Source organism: Fimicolochytrium jonesii, assembly GCF_025526975.1.
Source record: "Fimicolochytrium jonesii strain JEL569 chromosome Unknown EV422scaffold_4, whole genome shotgun sequence".
NCBI classification, from domain to species: Eukaryota; Fungi; Chytridiomycota; class Chytridiomycetes; order Spizellomycetales; family Powellomycetaceae; genus Fimicolochytrium; species Fimicolochytrium jonesii.
In genome coordinates, this window is record NW_026515671.1 from 516,279 (window position 1) to 531,558 (window position 15,280).

The following is a 15,280-nucleotide window of genomic DNA, read 5'->3' on the forward strand; positions in this document are numbered from 1 at the left end:
TTCTACGGAGCTTTGCTGAGGACCAGGCGGCGCGCGGGGGTTGATATGACAGTAAAAGGCCGAAGGCAGGATGGGAATATCTGCAGCGATCCCGTGCGCTTGCCTTGCAAAAGCGCTGGCGATGAAGAGTTCGCGATGGCTTCCTTCTGACCGGGTGCCCTGCCAAGGTCTTTGGTTGGCTCGAGATAGGATGCTAATAGAGGTGTCCTTCATTAGCCTTCGGGAGAGGGTAGTCGTCAGGATGTGCCTGATTGGCGTATGGGTTCAGCTATCCCCCAGGATTTGGTTGATTGGCATATGGAACAGGGTATCCTTGACTCATAGTCCAAAGCAGGTTTCCCAAACTGTTTCCGTGGTGAGCATTCCGGACGGGGTGTTCTTGACTGTGTCCCTGCTGCGCATCCGAGGCGAAGCTTCCCCAATCGCTTCCTTGGTTCGGTCCCGGAGCAGGTCGCGCCCGACCGTTTGCCTGGTTAGAAATGGGGGCCAGGCGTTCCCAACCGCTTCCATGGTGACTGTTCGGGGCAGCGTGTTCTCGACGTCGTTCCTGATTGCCATTCGGCGCCGGGCGGTTCCTCTGATTGCCATTTGGCACCGGATGATTTGGTTTAGGGACCGCATGGTTGGCCTGACTCGCATTCACCTTCGGCATAGGGCGGTTTGACTGCTTGGCATTCGGCATCGGGCTGTTTGTTCCCTGATCCGGATTCGGGACCGGGCAGTTTGACTGATTGGCATTGGGTACCGGGCGACTGCCGTGCTCCGCACTCGGCACCGAGGGGTTTAGTTGATTGGCTTTCGAGGCCGCCCGTTGCTTCAAGTAATGCATTCCTTTCTTCGATAGCTGGATATCCGGGATGCTACACTTCTTCGACGCTGCAGCGTGCTCATATATAGAATCGAAATTAGCTCCAGCTTTGATGCAAAACCCGCATGCACAAGACCACATAGGACGGGTCCTGCTCTTCTCTATGGCGTCGGGTCCGCCAATCTTTGACATATGTGCTCGTACTTCGAACTGCCGTTTCGCTTCGAGCTCGGTTCTGGTTTGCTGCGCATAGTGAATGTACTCTTCTTCATCTTCCGCTTTGCATACTTTGTACAGCCGGTGAGCAACCAGGAGCGGTCTGAGGTCCTTGTCGTCTGAAGGTGTGCGGATCGCGGTTTGTAACCACTTTTTCTGCCGCTTCTCCTTCTCTTTTCGCGCAGCAAGATCGCTGAGAAGCTCCTTCGCGCGCTCTGCATCTACGAATTCTGCCACGCTGTCGCAGATGTTCGTGAAAGCCTTATCCCCAATGTGATCGCTCCCTCCAAGGTCGCACATGTGACCTCCCATGTGCGCCCAGATGAGTTTCTTTCGATTCTGCACCAGTTCAGGCTCCATGTCGCGCAAGAGTTGGTTCTGCACAGATTTCGTGAAGAGCGTGGACTTGCCGTTTATTTCTTTAACGCAGTCGAACCAGGGGAAGGTATGCGGATGCAGGTATGGGTATTTCGATTGTAGAAAGGCCTTGATCTCAGCACGACGGTCTTCCGCCTTATTCCACAGTCTGCGTCGTTCGGCCAACGCGAAATCACCTTTGCGATTCGCCATGACTTTCTTGAAATCCCGTACAGCTGCTTGTCGAGTCGCGAGTTCTACTTCCTCCTCCAAAGTAGGATGCCGTGAGGGGACCATGCATCGCAGGTAGGATCCCGACACACTCGGCAGTTTCCCATACCGCTTCTTGCCGCACCCTTCCTCTTCCAGCACAGTCCAATGAACGGTAAGCTCGTTAAAGCATGCTTCACAGAGTCGCACTCCCCTCCATCCCCACTGCGGCGTCCGCACGCGCGGGCTTTTCGGACAGCGATGACAGCCCCGGCCGTGGTAGCTCTCCAGCATGTTGTAGTCGGAGATTCCCGCGATGGCGGGGTCCGGCCAGTCGAATCGGACACGCAATCGTCGCCATATCATCTGGCCTATTCGCTGTGTCGGGTGTAGAATACTGTGTGCGGCTTTACACGTCTTCATGAAAAAGAGCGCGTGTTCTACCTCCTGCACGTTCGACAAGATCTCTACCCATACTTCTGCAGGGAAGCTGAGGAAGGACACGGCGAGATTCTCACGGGCGGCGGCAATCGCGGATGCCGTGCCATGATGATGCTTCAATCGGCGCGTGGGTGGGCTACGGACGGCGGAGATATCGAGGATGGGCTCTTCCCCCTCCAGAAGCGGCGCTGAGGAGGCCAGCATTGTGGAAGTGGGAATCGGCTTGTCTCGTCGCGTGGGAAGATGCAGCCGATTGCGGGCTCAGCCGATGAGAGCTATATCGAAGCGACCAAGAACTGTACGTAAATGAGTCACGTGCTGTCTGTCTTTGCAAACGCGTTCATGCGTCGAGTGGCAGGCGTGTCCGGTTTGAGAGTTCATCAACGGCGTACATACATACAGTAAGGTGTGGTGTGGCGGGCAAAGCGAGCACTGCTTGCAGGACGTGGGATAGGATTCTCTTTTGATCAACTCGGCGGCGCTGAACATACTTGTCCTCGCTTATGGGATGCACCGTAGATTCTCCGTTGAGATGAGTGTCTGTCGGACGGAAATCAATCCGATGCGGTGATGTACCTTTTTCCTGTAGGAAGAGCGTGAGGAATGGATATTGTGAAACTGTGATCCACCCGGCGGCGTGAGAATGTCGCCATTGGCGGTTAATCAGAAAGCGCGGTTCTACAGGGACGGGTTTTGTTGAAGGCCGGCTTGTCTTACTAGTCGCATAGAAGATGTATTCGGGGAGGGAAACTGTCCCGAAGGCGCTAATTGCGGCATATGCTGGATTGGTTTCCGGCAGATCCGGTGTCGAACAAACGTCGCGATGGGCCGGGCGGACTCTGCACAGGTCGTACACATCCAAGGACATCGAAACCTTTTTCGTGCATCGCCCGTGGCGGCAATTCGATCTTGTAGCGATTGACGCATCACGAATCTCTTGCGACGAATGACGGTGATTCGGAGGCCCGCCTCCTACTCGCCTCCTCACGTTCATGCCCTAGTAGCATAGTCGTAGCAGCGACATGGGCCGCGCTAATGCAACTACCCCGCATAAAGCATTGTCTCCGTTCCATTTTGGAACGAGAGCCCAGGAGCGGCAGACGTCGTCCAGGACTTCGTTGATGTGAGGGTGCAGCTTTGAGCTGTATGCAGCCGTATAAGGATCTGATTGCGAGATACCTCTGACAAGTGTATACTGTTCTCACTTTGCTGGCCGTGGGGAAAAGCCCCACACGCCGAAAACTTACTGTAAAAGCCTCGGACGATGTCACAGCCACAGCTCAACTGACCTCTCAGGCCGACCCGTGCTGCGCCACCCAACCGTTCCACGCGTTACCGTAAGGCACAATTAGGGAAATTAAAGCCGTTTCCTAAAAAAACCCTCTTTTTCGAGCAGCCATACCATCCCACAGACATGCAGGACGACCTATTCCCTTTGCATACAGCTCCAGTTAGCTACTTCGGCCAATCCCCTCCAAGTGTCTGTGGGGGTAGCTGCTGCAACAAACTTAACACAGAGGCCCAAAGGTCTGAGTAGTAAATCTGTCGTTCCTTGGCCGTTTTTGAGTAAAACTTGCCAGTTGGAGGTGTCAAACGCTGAAACAGTGCCTTCTTCACAAAACTGCGTAATCAATCTTTTTGCTAGCATGTCTGGCTGTCAAGATGTTGCTCAACATGTTGCAGCAACTTTGGGTCTGCGAAAACCTCGTTAAGTCCAAAAGTCGTCAAAAAGCTGTCAGTGGCGCAGCACGGGTGGACCTGAGACTGACCTGTACCCTGACCTATACCCCACAAGCAGTTCACATTCCGACGATCAGCATCTCCACCATACCTACCACACCAGGTAACTTTAAGGAGCCGTTGGCTAGATATAGATAGATTTCCTCTCCGAATATAATTGGCAGGGTCGCCCGACACCGTTGTCTAAGAGAAGGACATCTCACACTTCGCCCTTCTCGCAGGTGAATGCTGAAAGCTCTCATAACCGCTTTCTCTCCTCGGCTCACAACACTTGTGAGGACTACCAACCCATCTGCAGCCATGACCACCGCATCCGTCAACCCCTCCCGCAGGTCCTATGCCCCTCTGGCGCGTGAGAACCGCCAAAAGGTTCTGAAGCATCTAGAGCAAGCCGGCATCACGTCCGGCGTCCTGTATCTCACCGGCATGAAGACCGAGGAGCGCAAGTGGACCGACTGCGAAGTGCCGTTCAGACAGGAGAGCAACTTCTTCTATCTCACCGGCGTCACTGAGCCTGACTGCCACCTTGTCATCGACGTGGCCTCGCAAGATGCCCACGTGTTTATCCCCAAGTTCTCCGAGGACCACGCTTTGTGGATGGGACCGCCCCCAACGGAGACTTTCATCAAGGAGCGCTACGGTGTGCAGCACTGTGACGTCGTTGACAACATCGTGAAGACTCTGGAGAGCCTGAAGGCTAGTAAGGTTCATATACTCGAGCAGGAGAAGGATTTGGCAGCCATTGGTGCGTTCAAAGACAAGATTGATTCCTCCGCTTTGAGCACTGCCGTCACCGAAGCGCGCATGATCAAGTCCAAGGGCGAGATCGAGCTGATGAGGAGAGCAGCCAAGATCAGTGGGTGCGTGCATGGTTGTCTGGGATCGTATATGTCTGGATCATACCATGGTATTAACCCACATGTTTCATCGCAGAGATGCCCACATTGCTTTGATGAAAGCAGCAAAGCCTGGAAAGGACACGGAACGCCAATTGCAGGCGCTTTTCGAATACGAATGTTTCCGCAACGAGTGAGTAGATTTTTGATGCCTACGAATATAGGCGATGCGGGGCTCCTAGATCTCATAGCGTCTGTTCTACTTTCAGCGGACGATACCAGGCATACACCCCCATCGTTGCATCCGGAAGGAACGGATCCGTGCTCCACTACATCGACAACACCGACCCGATCGCCCAAGACAAACGTGACCTCCTGCTAGTCGACGCCGGATGCGAATACGAATGCTACGCCGCCGACATCACCCGCACTTTCCCAATCGGCGGCAAATTCGAAGGCGATTGGAAAACAACCTACGAGATCGTCCTGAGCATGCAGAACGCCGTCCTGGCAGCCATCAAGCCAGGCGTCGAGTGGGAGGACATGCACAAGCTCGCCAACCGCGTTGCCGCTGAAGGTCTTCTCAAGGCGGGGCTCATCAAGGGCGATTTGGACACTTTGATTGCCAACCACATACCTGCCCTCTTCTTCCCGCACGGTCTAGGACACAGTATCGGCCTCGACGTCCACGACGTCGGCGGATACCCCAAAGGCGTCCCGCGTCTAACTGACCCTGGGCTCAAGTACCTCCGTATGCGGCGTACATTGAAGCCCGGTATGGCCGTGACTGTTGAGCCTGGGATCTACTTTGTCGACGCGATTTTGGACAAGGCGCTTGCGGACTCCAACGTCACTCAGTACTTGGATGTTGAGGTTGTTAAAAGGTTCCGCAAGACGGTGGGTGGTGTCAGGATAGAGGACGATGTGGTTGTTACTGAGACGGGCGTAGACAACTTGACTGGGTGGGTTCCGAAGGAGGTTGCGGATATTGAGAAGGTTATGAGTGCGTAGGCAGTCACTTTGTAGGATGCATGTAGTTGTTCCTTTTATGTGTTTTATCCACCTCACTCTGCATTCCGGCGTAGTCCGTCCACAATCTCTACTGGTCTTGACTTTCCCCAATATTAGCCGTACATTTTTGACTGCGGTCAGTATGCTTCTTTGAACAGCAGAACATCACCGTGCTAGGATATGAGCGAAACGGGGTCGAGAACAAGGTTAGCCTTAGTTCCACCCGTCGGAGCCGGACATTTTGAGCTGTACAGGGGTAGCCCCTGGAGAAATCTTCGAAGAACTTGGGATAATCCCGCTTCTCGACCTCAGCCCTATCATTCTGGATGCAAAAAGTCACTTGCTTGGAGATATCTGTTTGTAAATCGGGCGTCAAATGCGAAGGTGACCTGGAAGCTTCAAGCAACGCAACCGACGCACATGACCTGTCAAAATACGCTGGGACGCGCCGTCGAAATCGGAATCACCGTTGTACGCCACACTTGAGGAACGCCAAAAACTTACCGAGCTCAATCCTCAATTCGTAACGCATATCCAGCTCCCCACCAACAACGATCCATAAGCAGCAATGTCCCAATCCTACCCACCCGTCCTCCCAACCAACCTCATCGGCCGCACGCACCCACCACCACCCACCACCGCGCCCGTCGCACAAACCGGCCCCAGAATAACACCCTCCGGCCGCCCCTTTTACACCCGCAACACCCTTCCACCCCTTCTGTCCCAACGCTACCAACGCTCACAACAACTTCGCGCAGGCCGACGCGATCGCACGCCCGGCGGGAGTGCGGGTGGCGGTGGTGGGGATGCGGACGATGGAGCGTCAGACGAGGGTGGCGCGGGAAACGGCGGCGGGGTCGGGGGTGGGAATGATATGGCGGATGATGCCACCGTGCAGGGACTACAACCGCCGAATGCGCGAAGAGGTGGGGGAAGAAATAGCACGATTCCTGCTGGGCTTGGTAGTGCGGGGCCGGTGGCGATGGATAGTGATGGCGGGCCCGGTATGGCTGGGATGAGACCGCGGAGCTCAAAGGGACGGATTGCTGCCGTGAGGCATGTTGCATTTGTGGGATATCATCGTGGAAATAGTATTGTACCTGGCGCGGATGGAATTGGCAATGGCAGCGGGGTGAGGAATGCGCGACGATGGACGCGGTTCGAACTTACGGGACTCAGCGAGCAGCCCAACAATATCAGTTCTCCTGGCAATAACCACAATGGAAGCGATGATGGAACTGGCGGCGGGGACCGTAGCAGCGACGGCGCGGGAGACGGCACCGGTGCAGCGGGCACATCCGCCCCCGAGATCGAAGTAGAGCCGTACAAGCCCTTCCCGCTGCAATCCAACTCAAGCTACTCACCAGCAGCCGTCTCCGAAACGAAACTGCACCGTCTCCCCCGCGTCGTCGCATCACGATACGCCGCGTACGCGCCCGCTGAGCCGGAAGTGCAGGCTACGATTGAGCGGAGCGCGAAACGGTCGCGGAGGAGAGAGATGAAGGCTGTGGAGGCGTTGAAGTGTGAGGTGAGGGAGGCGAGAAGGAAGTGGGGCGATCCAGAGGGGATGGAGAGGGAGGGGAGGGTGATGGCCGAGCGGGCAAGGGAGAGGATGAAGTGGAAGATTGAAAGGGCGTTGGGATTGAGAGTATGTATTGCCGCCTTTATTCCATGGATGGGAGGTTGTAAATTTTTGACACTTCCGGCGTGCCCATGTACAGGACGCCGAAGTGCAACTCCTAGTCGAAGGCCAACCCAGCGCCATCGACGCGATCCTGCTCAAACAACACCTGGCGCTCTGTCCGCGGCTCAAACTCGATATGCGGAAAGCGTACACGGAGGAAGACCGGGCCCGTGTGGATCGTATCGTCGCAGGATGGACGCGGTTTGATTAGTGACGGTTTTTCATGAACAAGAAAATCACAATGTCGGGTTGTATATATGGTCGATCAGCGTAGTCGTCGGGATTGATCTGCTGTTTCAGGTCTGCAAAGTTTGGCAGAGAAATACTGAATGTTGAGCAGTATCACGACGAGTTAACGCTTCGGAGTGCATGATGCCGTGAGCTTCTACTTTTGATATCAAGAAAACGATGCTACAGACAGAAATGTCCTAGGCTATCTATCGCACGGCCGGTCCTAAAAGCCTTTCGCACATATGCCTTAAAGGTTGAGGGTCTTCAACCCCGCCTCGTCATATCTAGTACCCGCCACACCAATCTCCTTGGTGATGGCACGGATAGCGGCATCATCCTCTTTAGTTACCTTGACGTTCAAACTAGCCATGTTTTCCTCCAAGTTCGCCGCACGAGTCGTGCCCGGAATGGTGAAGAAGTTATCGCCCTGCTCAAGCACCCAGGCCAACACAAGCTGGGACGCTTTTACATTCTTGCGCTGGGCGATCTCCTCGATTTTTTCTACAAGTTTCAGGTTCTTCTTGAAGTTCTCCCCCTGGAACCGAGGGTTCTTACGGCGCCAATCGTCCTTATCCAAATCCTCCTCGGACTTGAACCGACCCGTCAGGAACCCGCGGCCAAGTGGCGAGTACGCGACGATGGCAACACCGAGCTCCTTGCAAGCAGCAAGCAGACCGTTGGTCTCAATGTCGAGCGTCCACGGCGAGTACTCAACTTGGACGGCAGCGATGGGATGCACGGCGTGGGCGCGGCGAAGCGTTTCGGCGCTGCATTCGGATAGGCCAATGTGTTTGATTTTGCCTTGCTTTACGAGCTCGGCTAAGGCTTTCATGGTGTCTTCGATGGGAGTGTTGGGATCCATGCGATGCATGTAGTACAGGTCAATGTGGTCCACTCCTAGGCGCTTCAGGGAGCTAGCACACGCCGTCTTGATGTATCTGCCAGGGATAGACGCGTCAACCTTTAGAAACGCTCTCACAACATCTATGAAATGCTTCTTTCGCTCACTCACTCAGGCTTCCCATTGGGCTTCCCGTCTTTCTTGTCATGGATATCGAAACCAAATTTTGTGCACAAGAAGACCTTGTCGCGGTTGCCGGTGTCCTTGAAGTACTGTCCGAGGAGTTCCTCGTTTTGACCATATACGTCAGCAGAATCCCAGAAAGTACAACCCAGCTCGATGGCTTTGTTGAGGGTATCGATGGAGCCTTTCGAGTCAGCTTTCCCGTAGAAAGCACTCATGCCCATGCAGCCCAAGCCGAGAGGGTTGATTGAGGGGCCGTTCTTGCCGAGATGGTGGCGGAGGGTGTTGGAAGTGGCGCTCATCCTGCTGAAATGGAGAGGGATGGGTATGTGATGGATCTCCTTGAGGTTCAGGTGGTGAGGTGGGCGTTGCTGAGACGGGATCTGGTAGGATATGGATGCCCTGTACAGTACAGTATATACATTCAGTACAGTATCACATTCAGCTCCGAGATGGGGTACGTTGTGGAACGTGTGGTTATGATCCTTGCAGCATACGAAAATGACAGGTCGGCGGAGGCGGATCGTTGCGTTTCCCGCACCGCCGGATCATGAGCGTTACCGGGTTCCCATTTGCACAAGGGGTGCGCGCTAGTGGGGCCGCGCACTTGTGTGTTCCTGGGATCGGCAGGCGCGCGCACCAACCCAAAAACTCTGGGTTTTTCACCACAGCTTTGCGAATTGCACTTGCAGGTTTCGTCAACTATCCAGCGGTTCATCCAGACTGGTCTAATTGTTCAGGACCGCCGTGGTGTTAACGACCTCAGCACAGGAAAGGGAGACCTACGCAGACTCGTAATGGAGGAAATAGCAAATGCAGGGACATGGGAGTCGCTCAAACCCGCACTATCGGGCCCAATGTAAGTCTCAACTGCCTCACCAATTATTCAGTCTTCCGTCCCACGGGGTGCTTTGCGCATACTCGGACGCTTACTGGAACCCCAACCAGGCTCGACGCACTGCGGACGCTCTCTTTCTCGCAAATGACGCCAGTGCAAGCTTCAACCGTGCCACTCTTCATGAAGAACAAGGACGTGGTGGTTGAAGCAGTCACTGGCTCAGGGAAGACTCTTGCCTTTGTTATACCCATTCTCGAAATGCTGTTGCGCCGCCATAGGGACGGACGCCCGCTGTTGAAGAATCAGATAGGAGCTCTGATTATATCGCCAACGAGAGAACTCGCGAGACAGATATTCGATGTGACAACAACATTTTTGGATGCCATCAACGCCGCTTCGGCCGCTGAAGCGGAGGCTGCAGAGGCTGATAGGGAAGGGGCAGAAGGGGCGGAAAACACAGCGTTGGAGGATGCAGAGCGGATAACACCGACCCTGAGGCATATGCTGTTCATCGGTGGGAATAACGTCCATGACGACGTGATCGAGTTCCAAAAACTAGGAGCACAGGTCGTCATTGGGACACCAGGGCGATTGGACGACTTGCTGAAGCGGGGAGCTCTATTCAACACGAAAGAGCTGGAAGTCCTGGTGTTGGACGAAGCGGACAGATTGCTGGACATGGGATTCGAGCAGGTCCTCACTGCTATCATCCAACGACTCCCGAAACAGCGAAGGACGGGGCTATTTTCCGCTACAATGTCCGATGCACTGAATCAGCTTGTCAGAGTCGGTTTAAGAAATCCCGTACGTGTGCAAGTCAAGGTGGAAAGCCTGAACAAGAAGGTCAAGGAGCAGGTCACACCAGCTTCTTTGGAAATTGGTTATGTTCTCTGCACACCGGAGCAAAAGATGGTGCAGTTGATCTGCTTTCTGCGGAACCAACGGCATAAGAAGTATATTGTCTACTTCTCAACCTGCGCATGCGTTGACTACTTTTTCAAGGTACGTCTGATTGCCAGTTCTCTCGGAAACTATCAGAACAGATCCCTAATACATGTCCGTTTTGCCAGATCCTCAGCAGTCTCTCGTACCTAAAAGACTTCACATTCTACTCCTTACACGGCAAGATGGACCCGAAACGCCGCGAGCTCGTCTACAAAAAGTTTACATCCGCTCCATCCTCCTCCGTCCTCGTCTGCACAGACGTCGCAGCCCGTGGGTTAGACATCCCAGACGTAGACTACGTTATCCAGTTCGATCCACCACAAGATCCCAAAGCGTTCGCCCATAGATGTGGACGTACTGCTCGGTTAGGAAGACAGGGCAAAGCCGTAGTGTTCCTCACACCCGAGGAAGACACCTACGTTGAGTTCCTCAAGATCCGCAAAGTCCCCATGATCGAGCTTCCCTTACAAATCGACGAACGACCAGATGAACCAGGCATCACACCTTCCGGGAAACCATCCACGGTCAACCCCGTAATCAATCAGGAAACGGTCCTCCAATCCATTCAGAAGCTCAACACGAAAGATCGCGACGTCTTTGAGAAATCGACAAAGGCTTTCGTATCCTGGGTCCGCGCTTACAATGAACACCAGGCTTCTTATATCTTCCGCTTCAAAAACGTTGACATCGCCTCCGTCGCCCGCTCATACGGTCTTCTTCGTCTGCCTAAGATGCCGGAACTGAAAGACCGTAAGATCGAGTTCACACCCCTAGGCTCCGGCCCCGGCGCCAAGATCAACGTCGACGAGATAAAGTACAAAGACAAAGCGCGCGAAAAGCAGCGACTTGCGAAACTGGAAAAAGAGAAAAGCGAAGCGGCGATCGCGAAAAAGCAGGCAGAGCTCGCGAGGACCAAAGCTAAGCGGAAGATAGCGGAAAAAGACGCGAGCTGGTCGCAGCATCGGGAGCTGAAGGAACGAAGGTTGGAGAGGAGGGAGAAGAGGGAGAAGAAACGGACGGCGGTTGCGAAGGCGAAGGCCGCGGGCACGTTTGTGGCCAAGAATGCGGATGGGAGTGTTGCGGATGGGGAGGTTGTTGCGACGACTGCGCCTGGGAAGCGGGCGAGGAAGGAGGATGATGCTGAGGCGATGTCGGATTCGGGGAGCGAGGGCGAGGATTGGAAGGAGATGAAGGTGGCTACGAAGAAGGCTAAGGTTTCCAAATCGATGTTTGGAGGATTGGATTGAAGGCCGATATCTCGATCTCCCTTCACAGGCGCATCAATTAGTTTCAAGGCGTCGTTCTGTAGCTATTTGTACATAGTCCCTCGTGCATAGATTCAGTAACTTAATCCACGATACTTATCTACATACTCGCTGGCCAACCCCTTGCTCAGTTTTCCTCAATAGCTCCCATCTCTCAACATGCTACCTCACGATGCAGTTCCTGCACCACGCCGTTTCGTAGGTCGCATTCCGCCACGATTTGTTTGGGCCTGTTGGAATTCTGCCCGCGTCATGCCCGCGTCTTCCACCGTCTTTCGCTCAAAACGTCGTTCTCTGTCCTCACCAAAACAATTCCTGACGACGATCTTCTCCTACAATGGACGCATTGGCACCCTCATCAAACACACCCGTTGACCCAGTGGCAAGGCCAGGGAGTGCTACTCGCTCTCAAACGCAACAAGTTTCGCAACAGCAACGACAACCTTTGAGTGGCTCGCAGACGCAGACAGTCGAGCACACGGAACTGGCACCTCCACCTGTCATCACAGCAGGGACATTACACTTGCGCGGAGGGAACTTGACCGACAGAAAAGTGCAATGGGACGACGACGTGGTGGATAATGAGGGGCTAGGGAAGAAGAGCAGTAAAGGTATGCTTGTCTTCCACAAGGACCTGAATCTTTGGACTCTCCGCAATGCCTATCAACTGATATCCTATACTTCCCACCCGTTGCATAAAGTATGCTGCATATTCCGCAAGCCTCACAATCCAGACGACACATCTTCGGACTCTGAATCATCCTCCGGGTCAGAAGCAGATGATCCGAACGAACCAAACGCATATGAGAGGGAGCCAAAGTCTGTGAGAAAGCATCCGAAACGGAAAGGGAAGGCCAACTCGTACCACCATCATGAGCACGCGGAAGAGTGCAGCCATAACAACGGACCCTCTGGGAGTGGATCAATGCCGGTGTAGATGCAGGAAGGGCCGGACGAGTTAGGACTGACGCCGGGGCAATCAGCTTTATCCCCTGCACGCATCAGCTTAGAGGCGTTTGTCAACAAAGGTTCTCTTCCATTTTTGGCTTTTGGCCCCGCATTCAGTCAGGGTTAGCATTGTATCATAGACTGAAACATATCCATATGGACTCTCAATATAATGTTCATGTGATGAAGTGAGGCGTCGTCAGCATTGAGGGGGTGCTGCTATTGCAGGGTACCCCAATTTCGCGCAAGTCACTTTCAGCTCCGCCTTCTATCTCTACGTCCTTTTTATGCAATCACTTCAGGTACAACCCTATCTATAACAGCCAACCCCTTCCGCGTCGGTCTTAAGCCTCGAACCAACCTTCCATCAACCTCTACCGCGGCGTCCATCTCGCTGGTCGCGTACACCCATTCCAGTAAATCGCCGCTTACCAAGTCATTCGTTGCCGCGATGTTTATGATCTGCCAGATGTAAAGTCTTAGAAATAGCGGGGCTGGGCGGGGATGGTCACAAAACACCTACCGAGTCGATGGAGTACTCAACTCCCGCATGTTGTCGGATGGTGCCAAAGCTCACGCCGTCCATTGTGCGTAGACCTAGAAGGACTAGTTCCTATGCCGCGCGAACGCAACCAATGTAGTCAGAACTCTTTGAAGATGTGAGAGCTGCCAACCTATCGACATACTTCCAACGTCTGTCGAAGCGTCATTGGGACTACCCGTCGCATTCTGCAAGTCCCGGATACTCAGCATGGATGTGGGGAAAATACGCGTAAGTCAGGTTGCAACCCGTACCCCTGCCCGGTGGTCTCGCATTCCGTCATCCATGAGTTTGGATCCAGGGTCTGTCGCCAAGCGGGGAACACATAAGCTCCAAGTGTCACGCACGGCTAACGACAAGCAGTCTCGAAACGCACTCGAAAAGTCCGAAACCGCGTGCCATCTGCTCCATACACCCTCCCATGAGCGCCTGGCCCGATGCCTATATAGTCATATCCTCTCCAATACGACTGATTATGCTGGCTGCGATTCGTCTCGAGTCCGTGCCACGCGAAGGAGGATACTTCGTACTGATGGTAGCCGTTTTCGGATGCCATCTGCAAGGTGGTCGGCATTAGATTTCCGGGAGTCTACTGGCCGATAGCAGGTGATTCCCAACGAACCTCGACCGTCTTTTCATACATATCCGCCGCCAGATCATCGTCGGGGACAACGACGGCCCCTTTTGCGACATCTTTGAACAGTGGCGTTCCTCGTTCGACCGTTAACTGGTACAAGCTGTAATGGGTCGCGCCGAAAGACAGTGCTCGCTGAACAAGAAAGACGTTCAGGCTTCTCCGGTTCAAAACTGATCTGATGAAAGCCTCAAAGCACACCTTGAGCTCGCTCTCCCACGCCGCGAGCGTTTGACCAGGCCGGCCCCAGATGAAATCTAAAGAAATGCGATGGAAGATCCCTTGCGCTTTCTCGACCGCTGTATGTGCCTCGGCAGCGCTGTGATCGCGGCCGAAGAAGCGCAGGTCTTTATCACCGAGCGCCTAGACGGACCAGCACAGGTGCTTGAGAGAACTTCCGCGACCACCAAGTTTTTTCCGTCGAGAAGATCACTACCTGCAGGCCTAATGACAACCGGTTGGCTCCCGCGGCTTTGAAGTCCTTTAGGAGCTCAACTTCGACCGACTAGCTGCCCAGCGAACTTGTCAGATACGACAATCGTCCGTACATCAGTGAAAGTTAATAGAGCGTACGGTAGGGTTTCCTTCCAGAGTGACTTCCATATCGTTCGGCACGTCGCAGACAGATCGCAGATACTCCAGGACTTTGGATATCATCAGTGGCTGCCGTCCACGAGAGATAGTCTTCAGCACGCATCTCAGTAATCATCAGCCTCGCGTTGCAGACATACCCTCGCCAAACTGGGCGTCCCACCCCCGAAATACACCGAGTTCAGCTTCCGCCTCCGCGGCCGCTTTACGAATGCAGGCCCGCCGGCATCCTCGTTTGGATCGTACGTCAACGCGTGTCTGAGCTCGGTGAGAAGCGCACGTTCCATTCTGTCGTGGTCCTGCCCTCTACGAGAGGTTGACGACGAATTTCTCAGCCTTCCGTCCTCCGCCGTGGACTTCCCCACTGCGGTGCCGGACCTACCCTGCAGGAATATGATATTTGTTGAATGCGCAATAGGTGCACTTACTGCCGTAAGACAAAGACCATGAGCACAACGATAGCAGGCAGGCTGGTATATCACGTCCTAGCGGCGGACGGGTCCTTGAAGATACCTTTGACAATAGGGCCAGTGAACGTAGACCGACACGGGGGCATCGAGCCGAATTTCGTGGGCAATGGGACGGACCGCGCTTGCGAAGGGCCGCGTCAAGGACCTTCTCGTACTCCTGGCGGTAGCCCGGCATACATGCAGCCGAGGGATGCCCATTCTATACGAGGTGCAAAGTCGTGGAAGGTGGGAAGATGGCCAAGTTTCGTTTGTGGATCGAAGTAAAAGCCACGTTTGGGTCATGGCGTAAGCAACGGCGCGTGAGTTTCGCGTGTGAATTGCTCCTTCGAGTTAAGGGCCTATGTCCAAAAACATAGGACAGCAATCTTGGCACTCTCGAGCGGCGGGACGAACGAGTATATGAGTACTGTAGCGCAGAGCGCCATGTTCTGCCTTCGTCTCACATAAACTATCTTCTGAAGCAGAGCCTCCATCATGGGCGGAATACTTA

General features: G+C 54.2%; 7 protein-coding genes across 7 annotated transcripts; 4 read left to right on the plus strand and 3 right to left on the minus strand.

The window, feature by feature from the left end:
- Window positions 1-268: 268 nt before the first annotated feature.
- EV422DRAFT_564836 (uncharacterized protein) lies at window positions 269-2,236 on the minus strand (the record flags this gene model as incomplete). The annotated part of the gene is made up of 1 exon (XM_053072236.1): window positions 269-2,236. One exon carries the CDS (start codon window positions 2,234-2,236, stop codon window positions 269-271), a length of 1,968 nt encoding a protein of 655 aa, XP_052928011.1.
- A 1,465-nt stretch (window positions 2,237-3,701) lies between these two features.
- EV422DRAFT_518969 (peptidase M24, structural domain-containing protein) lies at window positions 3,702-5,874 on the plus strand. The gene is made up of 5 exons (XM_053069564.1): window positions 3,702-3,739; window positions 3,831-3,993; window positions 4,071-4,632; window positions 4,706-4,801; window positions 4,878-5,874. The coding sequence occupies exons 3-5, from the start codon at window positions 4,073-4,075 to the stop codon at window positions 5,617-5,619; spliced, it is 1,398 nt and encodes a 465-aa protein (XP_052928012.1). The 5' UTR covers window positions 3,702-3,739; window positions 3,831-3,993; window positions 4,071-4,072; the 3' UTR covers window positions 5,620-5,874.
- A 402-nt stretch (window positions 5,875-6,276) lies between these two features.
- EV422DRAFT_307627 (uncharacterized protein) lies at window positions 6,277-7,648 on the plus strand. The gene is made up of 3 exons (XM_053066156.1): window positions 6,277-6,393; window positions 6,482-7,267; window positions 7,341-7,648. The coding sequence occupies exons 2-3, from the start codon at window positions 6,494-6,496 to the stop codon at window positions 7,512-7,514; spliced, it is 948 nt and encodes a 315-aa protein (XP_052928013.1). The 5' UTR covers window positions 6,277-6,393; window positions 6,482-6,493; the 3' UTR covers window positions 7,515-7,648.
- Window positions 7,646-9,066, minus strand: EV422DRAFT_307622 (putative oxidoreductase). Its single transcript, XM_053066155.1, has 2 exons — window positions 8,547-9,066; window positions 7,646-8,472 (listed from the first exon to the last, which is right to left on the minus strand). Exons 1-2 carry the CDS (start codon window positions 8,858-8,860, stop codon window positions 7,782-7,784), a joined length of 1,005 nt encoding a protein of 334 aa, XP_052928014.1. The 5' UTR covers window positions 8,861-9,066; the 3' UTR covers window positions 7,646-7,781.
- A 177-nt stretch (window positions 9,067-9,243) lies between these two features.
- Window positions 9,244-11,766, plus strand: EV422DRAFT_307767 (P-loop containing nucleoside triphosphate hydrolase protein). Its single transcript, XM_053066158.1, has 2 exons — window positions 9,244-10,398; window positions 10,467-11,766. The coding sequence occupies exons 1-2, from the start codon at window positions 9,382-9,384 to the stop codon at window positions 11,586-11,588; spliced, it is 2,139 nt and encodes a 712-aa protein (XP_052928015.1). The 5' UTR covers window positions 9,244-9,381; the 3' UTR covers window positions 11,589-11,766.
- A 177-nt stretch (window positions 11,767-11,943) lies between these two features.
- On the plus strand, window positions 11,944-12,543 carry EV422DRAFT_564841 (phosphatase inhibitor-domain-containing protein; the record flags this gene model as incomplete). Its single annotated transcript, XM_053072237.1, has 2 exons — window positions 11,944-12,217; window positions 12,308-12,543. The coding sequence occupies 2 exons, from the start codon at window positions 11,944-11,946 to the stop codon at window positions 12,541-12,543; spliced, it is 510 nt and encodes a 169-aa protein (XP_052928016.1).
- A 148-nt stretch (window positions 12,544-12,691) lies between these two features.
- EV422DRAFT_307655 (uncharacterized protein) lies at window positions 12,692-15,230 on the minus strand. The gene is made up of 12 exons (XM_053066157.1): window positions 14,834-15,230; window positions 14,703-14,747; window positions 14,461-14,626; window positions 14,303-14,392; window positions 14,166-14,234; window positions 13,931-14,092; window positions 13,718-13,864; window positions 13,472-13,651; window positions 13,350-13,399; window positions 13,241-13,283; window positions 13,078-13,167; window positions 12,692-13,016 (listed from the first exon to the last, which is right to left on the minus strand). The coding sequence occupies exons 1-12, from the start codon at window positions 15,070-15,072 to the stop codon at window positions 12,840-12,842; spliced, it is 1,458 nt and encodes a 485-aa protein (XP_052928017.1). The 5' UTR covers window positions 15,073-15,230; the 3' UTR covers window positions 12,692-12,839.
- Window positions 15,231-15,280: the final 50 nt, after the last annotated feature.

Excerpts from the sequence above, each read along its gene's own strand:
- EV422DRAFT_518969 (XM_053069564.1), top strand. The coding sequence starts at position 4,073 with ATGACCACCGCATCCGTCAACCCCTCCCGCAGGTCCTATGCCCCTCTG. Across the intron at positions 4,633-4,705 it reads AGAGCAGCCAAGATCAGTGG|AGATGCCCACATTGCTTTGA; the intron begins GTGCGTGCATGG and ends GTTTCATCGCAG. Across the intron at positions 4,802-4,877 it reads TACGAATGTTTCCGCAACGA|CGGACGATACCAGGCATACA; the intron begins GTGAGTAGATTT and ends TTCTACTTTCAG.
- EV422DRAFT_307627 (XM_053066156.1), top strand. The coding sequence starts at position 6,494 with ATGGCGGATGATGCCACCGTGCAGGGACTACAACCGCCGAATGCGCGA. Across the intron at positions 7,268-7,340 it reads AAAGGGCGTTGGGATTGAGA|GACGCCGAAGTGCAACTCCT; the intron begins GTATGTATTGCC and ends GCCCATGTACAG.
- EV422DRAFT_307622 (XM_053066155.1), bottom strand. The coding sequence starts at position 8,860 with ATGAGCGCCACTTCCAACACCCTCCGCCACCATCTCGGCAAGAACGGC. Across the intron at positions 8,473-8,546 it reads AAGCCCAATGGGAAGCCTGA|ATACATCAAGACGGCGTGTG; the intron begins GTGAGTGAGCGA and ends TATCCCTGGCAG.
- EV422DRAFT_307767 (XM_053066158.1), top strand. The coding sequence starts at position 9,382 with ATGGGAGTCGCTCAAACCCGCACTATCGGGCCCAATGTAAGTCTCAAC. Across the intron at positions 10,399-10,466 it reads GCGTTGACTACTTTTTCAAG|ATCCTCAGCAGTCTCTCGTA; the intron begins GTACGTCTGATT and ends CCGTTTTGCCAG.
- EV422DRAFT_307655 (XM_053066157.1), bottom strand. The coding sequence starts at position 15,072 with ATGACCCAAACGTGGCTTTTACTTCGATCCACAAACGAAACTTGGCCA. Across the intron at positions 13,652-13,717 it reads TGTATGAAAAGACGGTCGAG|ATGGCATCCGAAAACGGCTA; the intron begins GTTCGTTGGGAA and ends ACCACCTTGCAG. Across the intron at positions 13,400-13,471 it reads CGCGGTTTCGGACTTTTCGA|ACCCTGGATCCAAACTCATG; the intron begins GTGCGTTTCGAG and ends GCTTGGCGACAG.